This window comes from Dermacentor silvarum, chromosome 7 (assembly GCF_013339745.2).
Source record: "Dermacentor silvarum isolate Dsil-2018 chromosome 7, BIME_Dsil_1.4, whole genome shotgun sequence".
Taxonomy (NCBI): Eukaryota; Metazoa; Arthropoda; class Arachnida; order Ixodida; family Ixodidae; genus Dermacentor; species Dermacentor silvarum.
Window position 1 is genome coordinate 92,690,127 of NC_051160.1, and position 16,638 is coordinate 92,706,764.

Sequence of the window (16,638 nt, forward strand, 5' to 3'; positions counted from 1 at the left end):
CAGTGTAGAAAAAATATAATTAGAAATTTAAACCTGGGGGGCAGACAGGTGTACCTGGAAAAACGCTCGTATGGTTGATCAATGCGTAAAAGCATGGAGGACGATAATCAATTGAGTGGTAGGGGAGATGCAGGGAAGAACTGGAAATGGAAGAATAGGTGAGGTTGAGGGGAAAAAAAAGAAAAGAAAAAAACCGGCACAGGTGAGTGACAGCGGAAGAAATATAATTTGAAACATGAACACTGAGGGGACAGGTGTACCTGGAAAAGCGTTCGTATGGTTTATCAATGAGTAAAAGCATGGAGGAGGATAATAAATTGAGTGGTAGGGGAGATGCAGTGAAGAACTGGAAATGGAAGAATAGGTGAGGTTGAGCATCGAGATTAGCTGGAGGTTTAACTTGTTTTGCGCGTTTGTTAATGGTATAACAATTTAAGGTTAAGGTTAAGGAGATAGGAAATCCTATCTCGTTGCACGCACAAGCCCCACACATACCTACGATACATAGACGATATATTCATAATATGGGAACATGGTCAGGAAAGTTTAGATAAATTTGTAACTTTCCTAAATTCTTTTCACGCAACAATAAAATTCACATCGGAATCTTCAAATGAGCGCATAAACTTTCTGGACACAACAATATATATTGATAATGGGACACTAAAGACAACGCTGTATAGAAAACCTTTTGATAAACAACAGTACCTAGACTATACAAGCAACCATCCCAGACATTGCAAACAAGGTATCTTTAAAGGCCAAGCCACACGACTTCGTCGCATTTGCGTTGAAAACCATGACTACATAGACAGACTCGATCACCTTAAGGAAACCCTATCAAGCAGGAGCTACCCGAACACTGCCCTTCAGAAAGCCTACACCGCTGCAACCAAGCTTGATCGAGCCAAGGTCCTCAAACCCCGCCCTAAGATCACAAGGGCAACAACGCCTCTTCTTACTACTAAATTCTCAAACGCACTCCCCAACGTGAACAATATCCTCAGGAAATACCACCCAATTCTCACCAGCAACCAGAAACTTAATAAGATCTTTCCCGACCCGCCCAGAGTAGCCTACAGACGGAACAGTAATTTCAAGGACATTCTTGTACACGCCTAACTAAGGACAAAGACGAAGCCAACATCCGGTCCCTGTGGCCGCTCCAGGTGTTCCACATGCAAACATATTCAATCTACTACTACAGTAAAAAGTACAGCGTCAGATTACATTCACAAGGTAACTGCGAATTTCACCTGCACGTCAAGCAACGTAGTCTACTGTCTAGAATGTGCCACTTGTAACAAGCAATACATAGGTGAGACTGGACAAGAAATGCACACGAGACTCAACGGCCATCGCGCAGATACAAAACACAATTTACCTAAAGCAGTAGCCAGCCACTTCAATGAGCACGGCCATATATTTGATGAAGCAAGACTCTATATACTACAAACAAATTTTCGTTCACCTCGCGAGAGAAAATATACAGAATCATACCTCATACACAAGTTTAAATGCCTGCACCCCACGGGGATGAATTTATCGCGTGGCAACTTAGAATCGCTAAAAGCAGTAACATAAACCTTAAATTGTTATACCATTAACAAACGCGCAAAACAAGTTAAACCTCCAGCTAATCTCGATGCTCAACCTCACCTATTCTTCCATTTCCAGTTCTTCACTGCATCTCCCCTACCACTCAATTTATTATTCTCCTCCATGCTTTTACTCATTGATAAACCATACGAACGCTTTTCCAGGTACACCTGTCCCCTGAATGTTCATGTTTCAAGTTATATTTCTTCCGCTGTCACTCACCTGTGCCGGTTTTTTTTCTTTTCTTTTTTTTCCCCCCTCAACCTCACCTATTCTTCCATTTCCAGTTCTTCCCTGCATCTCCCCTACCACTCAATTGAGTATCGTCCTCCATGCTTTTACGCATTGATCAACCATACGAGCGTTTTTCCAGGTACACCTGTCTCCCCCCCAGGTTTAAATTTCTAATTATATTTTTTCTACACTGTCACCCTCCTGCGCCGGTTTTTTTTTTTTTTCTCAAACGCGCGTTTTCTTTTTTTTTTTCTTTTTTTTTTTTTTTCTCCACACGAGATCCACACCGAGACAGTCCAAAATCCCAGACGCCAGGATACCTTTTTCGGCACCTTGACCACACAAGGTCTCGCCAATTCTGTATACCGCCGCGACGACGCCTAGGGCGAACTAGTGAGGCTAACGTCCCTTGACGGACCAAGCTGCTCCCTGACAAAATTACCCGATGCCTTGATGCTACGCTACTCAAGTCATGCTTTCAACTCGTATTGTGACCTGCACACTGACCGGCTCTTCAGGGACCCCAAACGCACGCCGACCCCGACTCCTCCGAACGCTCACTCGCCTCTCGCTCCCCCAACCCCCTCTGACGGTGGGTTTTTTTTTATATATAATTTTTTTTGTCACTTTCTCGCTCTCCCGCTCTTGTCCCCTCGTCTTAGAAACCGCGCCTAGCCAGTCAAGCGCCGGCGCTCATTTTCTTTTCAGTTTCTTCCTTTACAGACAGCCACAGCGGACATCGACGTGACGTCACTCCACTAACCCTTTAAAACTAACCCGCCAAGGATGACGAGGCCGCCTTTGACGAAGATAGGTCCTCCTATCGAAACGTTGGCCAGCCTTTCTGAGGCACCTTATCCCTGTTTATAATCCTTATTCCTCGTGAACCAACCCTAAAGCTCTTGTGGAAGCTTTTGCTGCTAAAACAAATGTGTTTATCATTACAACCATCTAACTCTTCCTTTATGTTCTCTTATATTTATAATGTTATATTCGAAATTATGTTCTGCAGATGCTGCACTGCCTAGCAAATACCTTAGGGCGAGACCCACCGGCGACATGTCCGTTGAAGTTATGAATTCATTTACAGATGCTCAGTTATTTATTTCTTATGTGAGCAGAATCTTGTTTTGGTTTGCTGCGATAACAACTATCTCTAGAAAGTAGTTCTTACGCACGCGGTAATTCTCATTGGCACGTGAAGACATGGCTTCCTTTAAACAATTCATTTTTTAAGGTTGCCATGTACTTCCGTATCCTGGTATCCGCCTCTCATAATATGTCAGCAGATGAGGGGCCAAGCGAAAGGTGAGCCTTTTATAAAATATTTCGTCGCTTTTTTGAACTTTAGTACATGCTTACGCTTTCAACCCACCTTCAAAACAACTGCCAGTTTACTGCACCACTCAAGTGGTGTTAAATTTTTTTATTACAAAAATATGCTTGCCACACCTTGCTGTTTCTGCAAGAAATGTGATGCTCCATCTCACTTGCGAGGACAGTGTTCTCTTCTAGAAGCACACTCCCAGTGGAAGAAGAGAAGCACTTACCACAAGTTAGAGAAACAAGGCTCCATATGAATATGAGTATGATTCATATATTATGGTACTTTGTTATATTCATATTCCATATGAATGTAACAAACTACCCTGTGGTCAAATGACAGCAGTTCACGATTTCCCGAAGTATTGCATCTTGACTCCCGAATCCTAGCAGGGTGGTTAAGCGAGCGAAATCGTAATTTTGACGCTATAACTATAGTCATCCAGTGAATCTTTCTTAGCGTATTGCCATCTCTGACTCAGAAAACAGTGGTTTGACCGCGGTGATTGTAGCACCGGTGAACATTCCAAGAAATCCAGTGAACAGCTTCGTTCAGGGGTCAGAAATGACCGTCGTCATCATCTCTAAAATACTGGGCTCGAATTCACGAAAAATTTGTTATACTAATTGTTCTTGTTTTGTGTATTCGACCACCCTTGTTTTACAGGCAGCCCTATTGTGCTCGATGACTCACCCGCTGAATCAGTGTTTGTACAGTGCGAAAAAATGCGCATATAAAAGTATTCGTTTGTACTAGACACGCATATGGATGTTTCTTAACAAGTCCACAAATTCCACTCAGGTATGGCAGATGGTGTTATATTAAATCTGGATGTGCTAACTCAACATAAAAGTGTTACTAGCAGAACTGCAATGTTTTTGTGTAGTAGCGAAAACTTTGTCTCCACGATATTCGGCGATACAGCAACTTGACCCATACAAATTTTCAGTTCACTACGAACCGGAATATTTGTCCCTTCGTCAATGAACGTTTTCTCTCTACAAATATTGCGCTGTAGTATGAACAAAGACATCCTATCACTGCGGCAAGAGACAGCACAGGGTGAAACATTCCCTTCCAAGAAATGTTTTCTTTCGGGCCTTTACGCAAATCGACGTGAATTTACACTCAAGTTCCTGTAAAACGATAGCACGCTTTCTTTATCCCTGTCCATGCCTTCGAAAAAGAGCAGAGGGCATCGACGGTCATACACACTTTCCAAAGGCGTGGGTGCTGTACTGTCGACGTTTCAGTTCCTCTGCCAATGTCGTGATTCCGAGTGGCAAACCGTTCGGCTCAAGAGGGCGAATGCCGTGTCCCTGCGCAGTCATTCAAAAGAAAGATCACATAACTGCACTGCGTTTTAACATAGTAGTCCGTATCTCACTGGCAGTAGAAGTTGTTTGTTCGTTTAAGCCTTTTTTAGTATAAATAAAGGAAATTAAATTATTTTCATTCGTAGTGACTCACTGCCGTGATAGCGACGGGCCTGATACAAAAACTGGCACAATGCGTAACACTGTGGCGTGACGCATAAAGCTTTTAATCACACGTTTTGTTTTTGTTTTTTGCTGCAAGAACTTTCTTTTTCGGGTAACTGGTATTGTTATTAAACTATTATCTGGTAACTGGTATTGTTATTACACTATTACACTAAGTATTGTGCTTGGAACAGTGGCATCAGTTAGTGGCTTGCAGAAACAGGCAAGTGAATGCAGGCACGTCTTCTGGTATCACGTAAGCGTGCAAGCAATCAAGTTCATGTTTAAAAGAAACATGTGCACAAACTAGTCATTGAGCTTTCATAGCTTTTGCGATATTTTTTGGAGTGGTGAGAGCCAAATGTAGATAATTTCAAAGCTGATGCAGCAATCTCTATTGATCAATATTACGGAAGCGAAGATGATGCTGGCGTTATATTCGCTTCCAAGTTAATATATGAAAAAATGGTGCCGAATTTCTTAAACGTCTGTGTATACAGCGGCTACGTTGAATATTTCTTGTTACATATACATCTGTAACGGAGTCAACTAACCTGAATCCCGAGCTTGTACGGGTAGCGGCCAGTAAGCAGTGCAGCCCTCGTTCTGGAAGTAAAGACCACAAATTACGGCGTTGAATGCTTTGGATTGATCTGAGCTTCGACCTAAATGATTCTAGAGGCTCTCCCAAGCACATGCAGGAGCCTGCGTTTCTTTTCATTATTTTCAATAAAACTATTTCGGCATCTTCTTATCTCCTTGACCGAACTAAAGTCCCGTAGTTACAGTAACTCCGGTAGAAATCCAAGTTCTGCACATTTCCCCTGAGGCAAAACACTTATTGTTGTAGTTTTATGTTAATCATAAGCACATAAAGCCTACAGACAATAAAGCCAATTAAAGCATCGGGGAAATTAAGTGTAGTTGAAATTGGAATGTAGAAAATGATGAAGAAAAGGGAAGTGAAAGTGGACGAACAGATAACTTGTCGCCGGTGGGAGCCGAACCCGCAACCTCCGCCTTACGCGTGCGCTACACTACCAATTGTGCTACTGCGACGGCCATCAGTTCGTGCACTAACTTGGGTATTTATGTTTACTAGATATAGCCCTAGGAGTGTTAGCCAGCGCCACTCAGAACCAGGGTGGGTGGAAGTGACACCACTACATAACTGATGTGAGTGATATATAACATAACGATAATAAATCGCGATTGGGGAGCACAAGCGATACGACGCCGTTGAATCCCTGGTCGTGCAGCTGCTGCAACATGCACTGCAGCAGGTGCCAGTTTTCACAGGCGAAAAAAACACTTTCTAACGCAGTAACTTAGCAAAAGTGCGAACCTGCAACCATGATTGAGAAATAATTTATGTACAGCAATGATAAGAAAATATTAATCTGGTGGCAAGTGTGCTACATTCAGCGCCATGAGCGAGCCAATGGTGATTGACTCTACAAGAGACTAACATAAAACTCCCCACCACCCAGCAGGGTTCTGAGTGGCGCTGGCTAACACTGCTAGGGTTAGACCTAGTAAACATAAATACCCAAGTTAGTAGACGAATTGATGGCCGTCGTCGTAGCACAATTGGTATTTCAACGCACGCGTAATGCGGAAGTTGCGGGTTCGGCTCCCGCCGGCGACAAGTTATCTTTTCGTCCACTTTCATTTCCCTTTTCTTCACTATTTTCTACATTCCAATTTTAACTACACTTAATTTCCTCGATGCTTTCCTTGGCTTCATTGTCTGTTGGCTTTATGGGGTTATGATTAACAAAATCGAGCCCCTCGGTACCCCTTCTCCTTTTGTAGTTTTATGTTAGTCTCTTGTAGAGTCAATCAGCATTGGCTCGCTCATGGCGCTGAATGTAGCACACTTGCCCCCCGATTAATTTTTTATTATCATTGCTGTACATAAATTATTTCTCAATCATGGTTGCAGGCTCGCACTTTTGCTAATTTACTGCGTTAGAAGTGTAATTTTCTTCTGTGAAAACTCGCACCTGCTTCAGTGCAGGTTGCAGCATCTGCACAACCACAGTGATTCAACGGCTTCGTTTCGCTTGTGCTCCGCGGTCGCGCTTTATTATCGTTATATAGCACTCACAGAAGTTATGCGAAGTCCCCAATTCGCAACTTTACGCAGCCTAGATTTTAAGGTGAATATTTTTATTTACCTTTATCTGCAGCCTTACTCTCGAAGGAGGTACATTTAGCTGCATACTAAGCAGTTTCAGAGGCTAGTGTACCCGCTCAAGCCTTTGCATTGGCCTATCCTAAAATGAACCATTTTCGCCATCTAATGAAGCATGAGTGTATTGTACCGTTCGCCAAGAGTCATCACTTTCTCCGCGGTTCCTTCCGGAATAATAAATGTGGCGAATTTTCTAACTATATTGAATGGACGCAAGACGAAAGCATAGGGGGCTTTTGACTATATCAGGCTGGTACTGGCAATTTCATTACAGCATTTCATGGGTCTTGGTTCATCTCATCAAAACACTAAATGTCGCCGGATGCGTGAAGTCGTAATTCATGATAAAATTCTCTTCTTTTGCGAGGGCTGCAAGCACAAGTAGAACCAACGGTTTGTTGCCACAGCCTTGAAATGTCAACTGGCTTTAAGGTCAGTAAAACCGTTAGTCTCTCCGTCATCTCAATTTAAATAGTTGAGTAGAGTCGCGCAATCTAAAGAAAAGTTTAAAAATATATAACGCGCACTAACTGGACGTTTTCATTAAGAGTGTGCTACATACTGTAAAAACGTGCTAAATATGTTTATAAACACTATTGTTACACTATACAAACTATATCTATAAACTATACGCAGAATTCACTCATTAATGAACGCTATTATCCACTATTTTGACGAGGTTTATAAGTGTTCCTTGCTGTAGGTATAGTATCGTCCCAGTACACAACACTTCAAAGCCTCAAGGACACACAGTGAATTATCGCAGCAGTTCGAGGGTTGCGGAGCCGGTGTTCTTCAGAAATGCCGGCAATTTGATCGACGGAGGGGGCTTCGTAGTCTTCGAGGCAGTCGACTGCGACAAAAGCTGCACGAAAAGAACTATGCTGTCTCTACAAGCACTTTCTTCACACGCGTTTGTGCCAATTAGAGCATTGAAAGAAATGTCGCACACACTTCAAAGACGAACGACAACCGCCAACTAGCGTAACAGTTCAATGCAGACGTACGGGGTACAAGTAGGAAGGACGTAGTGTTGGTCCAGAATAACCCCTTCTCGAGCCAACTTCTCCAGGTTCGGCGTGTGCATCTTCTGGTTGTTCCATGAGACGTCATTCCAGCCTGGTAAGAGTAACGGTGATTATTTGAAAGCGCTCGTCGTTACTTCTACAAAACAGCTGAAGTTACTTCATCTGCGGTTTCAGGATGGGTATTTCAATAAATTTGAACCCATCATCACAAAAGATATTTTATGAAAGAAAAAAATTGCCATTCACTTTAATCGCACCAAGCTACAAAGGAAATGCACTCTGGGTTCCCAGAAAGAAAGTCTTGTAGTTGAAGAAAAATCCTTACTGGTCCGGGATTCAACTGCGAGACGTTTTTCCTGAGAAACCCGTATGAGTTTGCTTCTTAGCTTCGTGCTACGATTCAGGTAGACGACAATTTTTCCATTTCGCGTACTTTCCTCCACCTTGTGGGCTTCCGCAGAACTGATTTGCCAAAATATATTTTACCTTAGTGCTGTGCTTGATTGAGCAACGCCACGGCGATTGCGTGCTCATCGCGCCCATCAGAAGCGTCAGTGGCGAAGGACCGAATGCCGGACAAATAAGTGACTATTCGGCAAAACAGTTTTCTGAGTAAATGCGGAGGTTGAAAAAGGACGAGATTGAAGATTATTGACACTTTTTAAAGTTATATAAGTGTCTTAGTATAAAAGTGTTTCAAGTGAAAACTGTCAGCAGGACTTCCTATCGATACGTCAATTTATTGACTGCAGGATAGGTGTGTCTAAAGCAGTTGGCGTAAAAATAAACAAAAAAAGATGATGAGAAATCAAGTATCTGTGTCCGATAATTGTCCCTCGATCTTTTCTCTACAGGCGTGACTTCTTTGCGCGATATCTCTGTTCTCGAGAAGTCGAGATAGCGCCAGTTCACCTGGTAGTAAAATAATATTGAATTATATTCTGCAAGAATATAGCGCTGTGCCTCCAAGAGTGTAAGCTATAAGTACATGAAGAGAAGACAGCCCGCAAGGTCCCGACTTCTGTAGCAGGTGGGATGCACTGCTGTATTTTCACTTGCATATGACCGCAAAAGGCACACGACAAGAACCACCCAAAGAAAACTCCACAACCATGCAATCTATCCTACTGATAAAAATTGCACTGTGCAACTGAACCAGTAATCAGTGTTACGAACGGATTCATGAACCGTAGTATTTTTTTTGTATCCATTGCTAAACCGAAACGTAACAGAAATGCGCTAAATGCGAATAATTACAATTACTTTTTATTTTCTTTTTCTTTATGGTGGTGCGGGGGCGGAGGTTGTCCCCCTGGTTCCCCTATAAATGATACCTTTATTTTTGTTATTACCTAAATATAAAATTTTCTAACAGCATTTCTGTCTGCGCATTGTAAACCATGTGACTATTGCAAGAACCCTGCGGTTATTTGCACACTGCCTGCCCCGTTATTCGAATGCAAGTTAAATCGCAAAGCAAAAAAAATATCGCGTGGCTGTATTAAGGACCCAGCCACAGTAAAGTACGTCGAACCTCTTGTGCCCGCTGCACAGGATGTATGACCCCCTAGAGCACCAAATGACGTAACCAAATACACACGTTACATCTAGTCAGGCATTAGAATGCTTACAGGCCTACCTTCTGCTACAAGTGGTGGTTTGACGTTTTAATTTCCCAATCGCTCGCGCTCGCTATTTGTGGTGGGCTCATTTGTTTTGCAGAGGATGTTTGGCCACTAGCGTGAAGAAATGACCTAGCTTGTGGCGGCGCCCGACACTGGCCTGCACGGCTCGAGCCCACCACACTCGTAAATGGTTTCGGCACCTATGCTTGGCGCAGTCTCCTGCGCTTGCGATCCCTATGACGATAGACACATTCCGCCGTGGTTAAAGGGGTGAGGAGTCCCTCTGTATTGCTGGCCGAGTCTCTTCACGTCAATTCTGGACTGTACCATTCAAACGCCGGGCGCGCGGGGGGGGGGGGGGGGGGGGGGGGGAGGCATTGCCTGGCGAGCGTGAAATGCACACTTCCCTTGTGGGCCTTTTATCTCCTGATGATCACAGCTTTGCGTTTCACGAATTCTACCAGGTGCAGCTGAGTAAGCTCACCTAAACGGGACCACTGTCGCTCGGATCGACAATTGCACAGCCTAGCTATGTCTCTCTGAACGCCGCGCGTGAGACTAAATTTAGCTCCCATAGCGTCATGCATGACGCGACAACGGCGTCGTCTGTGCACGCGAAACATGCATGATCGAGCGATGACTTTCCTCTACACAACGAAATAAAGCGCGTGTGCTATGAAAGGCAACAATATTATAACATATTTTCGTTACATCAGGTTTTAGCAAGCTACCGAACCGAAAGACATTTTAAGTAAAGAAATGGCTGTCACGTGTAATGAATGCTATTACCACTGCATGGAGAATACACTGATGGCACTAATTGAGGCGTGCATGTGCCGTTGCCCTGCCATGCCTTGGTGCCACGCCATGATGCCGGTAGACTACGCCTCTTTTCCGCTCGTCGTTGACTTGAAAGCAACCTTAAGTAGTGTACTGCGGCGAACTGTATTTGCTTGGTTATTTTTATTTATATTTTTTGATCATATGCGTCTCTCCGCTGTCATGCTCCTACTACAGAATCTTTATCAGCAGCGTTTTGAGCATTTGTCTCGAACGTAGAGCGATAGATCACTGTTTATAAAAGCAAAAATCAAAAGGTGGGAGAGCCACGCAAACGTAAAATGAAAACTGGGCGCTTCGAAGCGTAGTTGCCGTTTAGTACGCTTGGGAATACTGCTACCGGCACTGTTTATCGAAGCATGCCAGAGTGAAGCTTTTCGTAAAATTGTTGCATTCAGTCCACAAATGAACACTGATGAGCAAGGACACAGTCCGGAATTACTTATGTGAAATAAGGGTGCACATGCTCTACGCACTTCATAAAGACATGATGACTTAAAAACCCAGTGACTTGCGCGAGAAGGAGGCAGACACGTATATAACAATGCACAAAGGGTTCTGCATAAGCAACATGCTGTCGGCCTTAGTACAGATGGTTTTCGCGGAATGCCGACAAAGCCAATCGTGGTTCCTCTGATTTACCTTTTCTTATGTGACCATGAGTAGCACTTAGCTTTAGCTGCAAGTGTCGTTTTTGTAGTTCACACGAGTGCTATAGGCACGCAGTGTGTCATTAATGCACAGCATTCAATTTCAATACATATACGATACTTATGTAATGATTACAAGTGTCTCATGTTTCAATAATAACAACCTCAGGCATTCAACGGACGTACAGTCGCGAGCAAATGTTTGGAGACCACGACATTAGCAAACAATCAAAAATATGTTCAAGCGCAGCTCATCGGGCTGTAATTCGTTTAATACATTGTATTGGTCAACACGCGCACGTAGGCATGCGCTCTTGATTTCAGCCGGAATGCCCAGGCTGCAAAGAAAAAAAATCAGCAGCACCTCCCCTGTCGAGGAAATGTGGGTAAGCGAATCTTGACGTGTAAGTGAAGGTCGGAACGAATTGCACTGGCGAGTACCACGTTGTGCTCGAACCACAACCGGTCACACGCACTGCAGCTGGCTCCGAAGTTCCGGTTGAGAAACTTGCGTTGAAGCATGACCGTCGCATCGGTGAAGTTTGCGCTAGTGTTGCCGAGGTTTGCACCCCCTTTGTCGGGTTCCTGGAGGGCAAGACGACGCGGACGTTTCGCCTCGACTTCGGAAGCCTTAACGCTAGAATCGGCACGTCGACGACGAGCCGTTTCCCGAGTGCGTTCGCGGCGTCGTTGCTCAAACGCAACCTGCACCTCGGCAAAACGCACTACGCGTGCCTGCCCATCCGGACGCCGAAACTGTTTTGAAGCGAGGGAATCCCGGTGGAGCGCGCACGAACCCCCTTCCCTTTCCCTCCGCGTGACACATCACACGACCCGCACTGGTCGACGCGTCACGTGATCCGGCGCCGGCGCAGCTTTCCCCGCGCCTGTTCTTTCTTTCTTTCTTTCCTTTTTTCCTTCTTTCGTTCTTTCTTTCTTCTCCCTGGCACATACCCACATATTCAATGCGGGTATGCACGACACGTGAGTTTTTGCGTGACTACAACGCCTCCGAAATTTGTGAGCCAATACAAGCTTCGCTTGAAAAATCGCGGCACCTTTGATCCCTTGACTTTCGCTCGCGACTGTACGTAAGGTGGAAGAATGGACGAATGAATGAATGAATTGGTGGAAGCACGGGTGGACGAATAGACGAATGAATTGGTGGAAGGACGAATGAATGGGTGGATGGATGGATGGTTGGATGAATGGATGGATGGATTTTGTAAGCATTCCCTTCCAAGTGGGTGATTGCCGGATGCCACTAGGCTCTTTAGGTTTGCCTGTCACCTGTGCTTTTAGTGTTGGCCCGAAATCACGTGCTGCCCGTTTTACACCAGCACTTTACATTAGCACTATCTTCAGCTGAACAATACACTGAAAGAAAAGTTTGCACCCTAGCGAGCTTATCTTTTCTTTAAACAATAACTGTCATATATCTTGCGTGCCTTTCCTTTAATAACCAAGGCGCGCCCGGTACTTCCAGGTCACGAACAGCATGCAAGTTATCAGCGTGACATAGCATTCTTAGCATAAAACTAGATAGCGCAAAGGTTTTAAGAAACAAAACACCAGCAAGACAGACGAAGATTATTTATTTTGAGACAAGAAACGCATCAAATGGGGTAAACTTTTTTTATGGTGTAGAGCCACTCATGGTGGACACAGCTTCATAATGACTAGGGCGAACGCAAGGTCACGTAACTATGTGCTGCGACCGTCGCGAAAGCATACCTGTATTTTGAACTGATGCAAAGATACAAACTGCGGGCAAGAGGGGACATAAGGTAAGAAGGGGATGGACGAGCATGTCATTTTGAACGCTGGGTCTACAATTCTCAGTAAGCTGTCAATAATGCTTGCATTCTCTTTCCTAAAATCTGTCTACCATCCGAGCCTAACTGAAAAGAAAAAATTACTCCATCTTCCCGTAGGGGAACCCTGCAGTAGTATGCGAAGCAGCCATGGGGTCGACTCAAGTTCCCATTAGTTTTCAGATCGGCCTGTCGCCGCTGCCGTTTCGTGGCAGCGGCTCGAGCCCTCTTCTCCGCGGCGCGGTCCACAACACTGACACTGGCGTTGACGCTGGCGCTGTCCGTGGCACTCATCGCGGCGTTGCGGGAGGAGAATGAGAGGACGAAGTGAATGATGATGAGTGGGCGAAGCACCGGGGGATCATTCGGGCAAAACGCCGGAAGCATTCTCCGGAAGCCGGAAGCTGGCTTCCTGAACCGGAAGTGGAAGTGGAACCGGAAGCGGAAGTGGACGCCGCACGGCGGAAGGAGGGAGTGACATAGCCCCGAGCATAAGATCCATCGCATCTAAAAATCCGGCAGATCCCACGCCCTGTGGGAATCGATTTTATGGGAATCAGTGTGCGGGGAGCCTACCAAGTTAACGAAACTGACCATGAGAGCATCAAGACGTAGCCGGCTGTTTCATGACCTGCATGAGACGCATATCATGGCATTCATGCCATGATCTATCATGTATGTCTGAACCCATTTCAGTGGTTTTTTAGCGTTAATTGTTTTTCCCTGAGTCATTGTTATTTTTGCTGAGCCACGCTCATGACTATGACTTCTACCATCATCGTTTAGTGTTTCCTTCACTTAGTTCCCCCGTCGAAAACCATTTCAGTGGTTGCTGAGGGTTAATCTTTTCTTTTCCCTGAGTCATTGTCATTTTTGATGAGTCATGCTCATGACTATGACTTCTACCTCATCCCTTAGTGTTTTCTTCACTTAGTGCGCACGTTCGAGCCCATTTCAGTGGTTATTGAGTGTTAATCTTATTTTTTGCTGAGTCATTGTCGTTTTTGCTCAGTCATGTTCATGACTATGACTTGCATCATCATCCTTTAGTGTTTCCTTCCCTTAGTACCCACGTCCGAACCCATTTCTGGGGTTTTTGAGTGTTAATCGTTTTTCGATGAGTCATTGTCATTTTTTCTGAGTCATGCTCATGACTATAACTTCTACCATCATGCTTTCGTGTATTCTTCATTTAGTACTAACGTCCGCACCCATTTCAGTGGTTTCTGAGTGTTAATCTTTTTTCGCTGAGTCATTGTCAAGTTAGGCGGCTGTTTCATGACTTACATGACACGCATGTTATGACATTCATGCCATGCCCATTTATTTATGTCCGTCATACACGCCTGTCATAATTTGCAAATTTTGGTACCTATACCAAGTTAATGAAACGAGTATGAGAGCATCAAGACGTAGGCGGGTGTTTCATCACCTACATGACACGCATGTGATCACGTTGATGTCACGACCTATCATTTAGGTTCGCCACACACCTCTTGTCATACTATGCCAATTTTGGTACCTACCAAGTTAACGAAACGACCATGAGAGCCCCAAGACGTAAGCGGCTAGATAGAGAGATACTGTCAAAGTGGCAAATGTTCGCCAAGAAATGCTGCGCATTTAAAAAGGTGCAGTGTAGCATTTAACGCTTCTGTGTAGGCACACGATCGACTTATCGCCTAATCCTCGTCCATTAAAAAGCGCATTTCTCTAAACAAAAGCAGTCAGCTATTATCGCTGATACTTACCCAAATCATCAGCGACGATGACGACAATGTGAGGTGGTCGAGCTTGCTTTTGCGCAGAGATGACATGCAACAGCGCGAGCCGCCACAACACGCCATGACATGTCCTCATCACGCCTGCGGAGAAGTCGCTCGAAGTATCCTTCCAAGCTGCAAGGACATCATAGGTTGCATCCTCATAGTTATCCTTTTATATCTCAAAGCACTCAATTTGGTAATGGTAATAAACAACAATTTTTTTCCAGATTAGGAAAAACGTGATGCAGGATTAAGTGAACACGCAGCTATTTGGCAGGAAAGGAAAACACTTAGGGAGATCATGTCGTGAACCAAGCGCGTCCCAATGTTTGATTACAATTGCTGTAAAACTCTGAAGAGCAGTTTTACGTTGCTTGCATCATTAATGAAGAGTAAAACATGTCTTTGTTAGCATATAGTTCAGGAGTAAGTATTCTATCAGTTTTTCACTGGATTTACATTATCATATACATGAGAAACTATGAAATGCTCTTATTGCACAACAGCGGAACCTACTTTAACAGAATTTCTCGCATTTAGGATTGACAGCTACAACATGCGAATCTTGTAAAGCGGTATTTTGATTTATGTATGCCATGAAAAATTACCGGAAACTATGGAAATACAAAAACAATTCCCAGTATAATATACAACACCAATACAAATACCTGAATACCGCAAAATTTGTCTGTTAGGCTACCCGCAGCGCGAAAAATGTGACGCTTCTTTACCTGCTTATGTTTAGTAGTTACATAATTCACGTGTCAATAACCTTCGGTAAATATACAATACACCCAAGGAAAGCAACGAGGAAATTTTACGCAATCTTAATTCATATGCATAAATATTGACGAAGGGCTGATGAACGTGAAAAATATGTTCATACACGCGATTTTTTCATAAAATATAATATAATGCCAATTGCCAGTATGTACGATTATCGACTCTGTAGAGCATACAAACAAGAAATAAAAAATGGAGTCAGCTTTCTAAGAACACTAGCTGATCTAAAAATCTACATTACAACATATACGACAAGGACGAGACAGTTTTGGAAAGCAGAAACTGTTAGAACGACATACGGAGAACAAACTCTTCGAAACAACTTGCCAAGGCTACTGAATAAATTACACAACAAAACCAATGGATTGGAAAATACCTCTTTGAAACGTCTATATAGTAATTTCTGCCTCCACTAGAATGTTTTCCCTGGCTTTCGCAAATTTTTCATTATCGAAGCTAACTAGTCCCATTGTATAGATTATATTCTTGGTTCTTTCGTTTGTTTAGTTTGTATGGGAAATGTTTTTGTTACGGCTTGCGTTTTTGGTTATATCTTTTTCGCCCTCGTGTTTTTCGAAACAGTTGCGATACCGTTATGCCTATCATTGCTTAATTGTCTTTATTGGTTGGAGGTGTTTTTTACTATGGCCTGTTGTTAGAACACATTTTTTTCTTCATTTACTTTGCATGGTTCGCGATGCTCAATTTTGTGCAAATAGCTTTTGTAAACAATGATGTACTGCCTTTGTGTTTGCTAACGCCGCGCAAACGCCAATGCTGGGGCTTGCGGCTTCGTGAAGCTGTCCATGTGGTAGCTCTTTCTGCATTCCCCTCGCATCATGTACTGATGCGTCATGTACTGATGGAAATAAACATCAGTGTCACATCATTGTCATTGTCAGGAAAGAAAACTTACTCCAGGATGGAGCTGAACCCAGAAACTCCGCACGAAGCCTGCGATACGATAACGATTGAGCAGCGGTGAATGCTGTCCCACGTAGACTTTCTTGGGAATTTCTGTATGCGTGCTAAACCTGGCTAAGGGAGTGTTAGCCAGCAACCCTCATGGCCTTACCGGCAAATGCGAAACTGTTTGCAGCGGCAGGGGTCACGCGGTACGAGCCCTTGCGAGCAGGCATCCTATGGTGTCAAGGCTGCCAGGGTCGAAACCCTCGCTGTGCAACGAGCCAAAGGAAACAGAGGAACCGATGTGGCTGGTGGGGCTTTAAACCGAAGCTTTCTTCGCTTCTGCTTCCTACTTTGCGGCTGCTGGCTGCAGCTGTCTTGCCGTTCATAC

The 16,638-nt window shown here is 44.0% G+C and overlaps 1 protein-coding gene across 1 annotated transcript in view; it reads right to left on the reverse strand.

Moving 5' to 3' along the window:
• LOC125947165 (arylsulfatase I-like) overlaps positions 1–16,638 on the reverse strand; it is a 30,656-nt gene that overhangs the window by 12,327 nt on the left and 1,691 nt on the right. The window contains exons 2-5 of the mRNA XM_049671550.1: positions 14,544–14,690; positions 7,843–7,954; positions 5,193–5,244; positions 4,373–4,476 (exon numbers count right to left, since the gene is read on the reverse strand). Coding sequence (XP_049527507.1) covers positions 4,373–4,476; positions 5,193–5,244; positions 7,843–7,954; positions 14,544–14,652 — 377 coding nt within the window. The 5' untranslated portion in view covers positions 14,653–14,690. The remainder of the gene's footprint in view (positions 1–4,372; positions 4,477–5,192; positions 5,245–7,842; positions 7,955–14,543; positions 14,691–16,638) is intronic.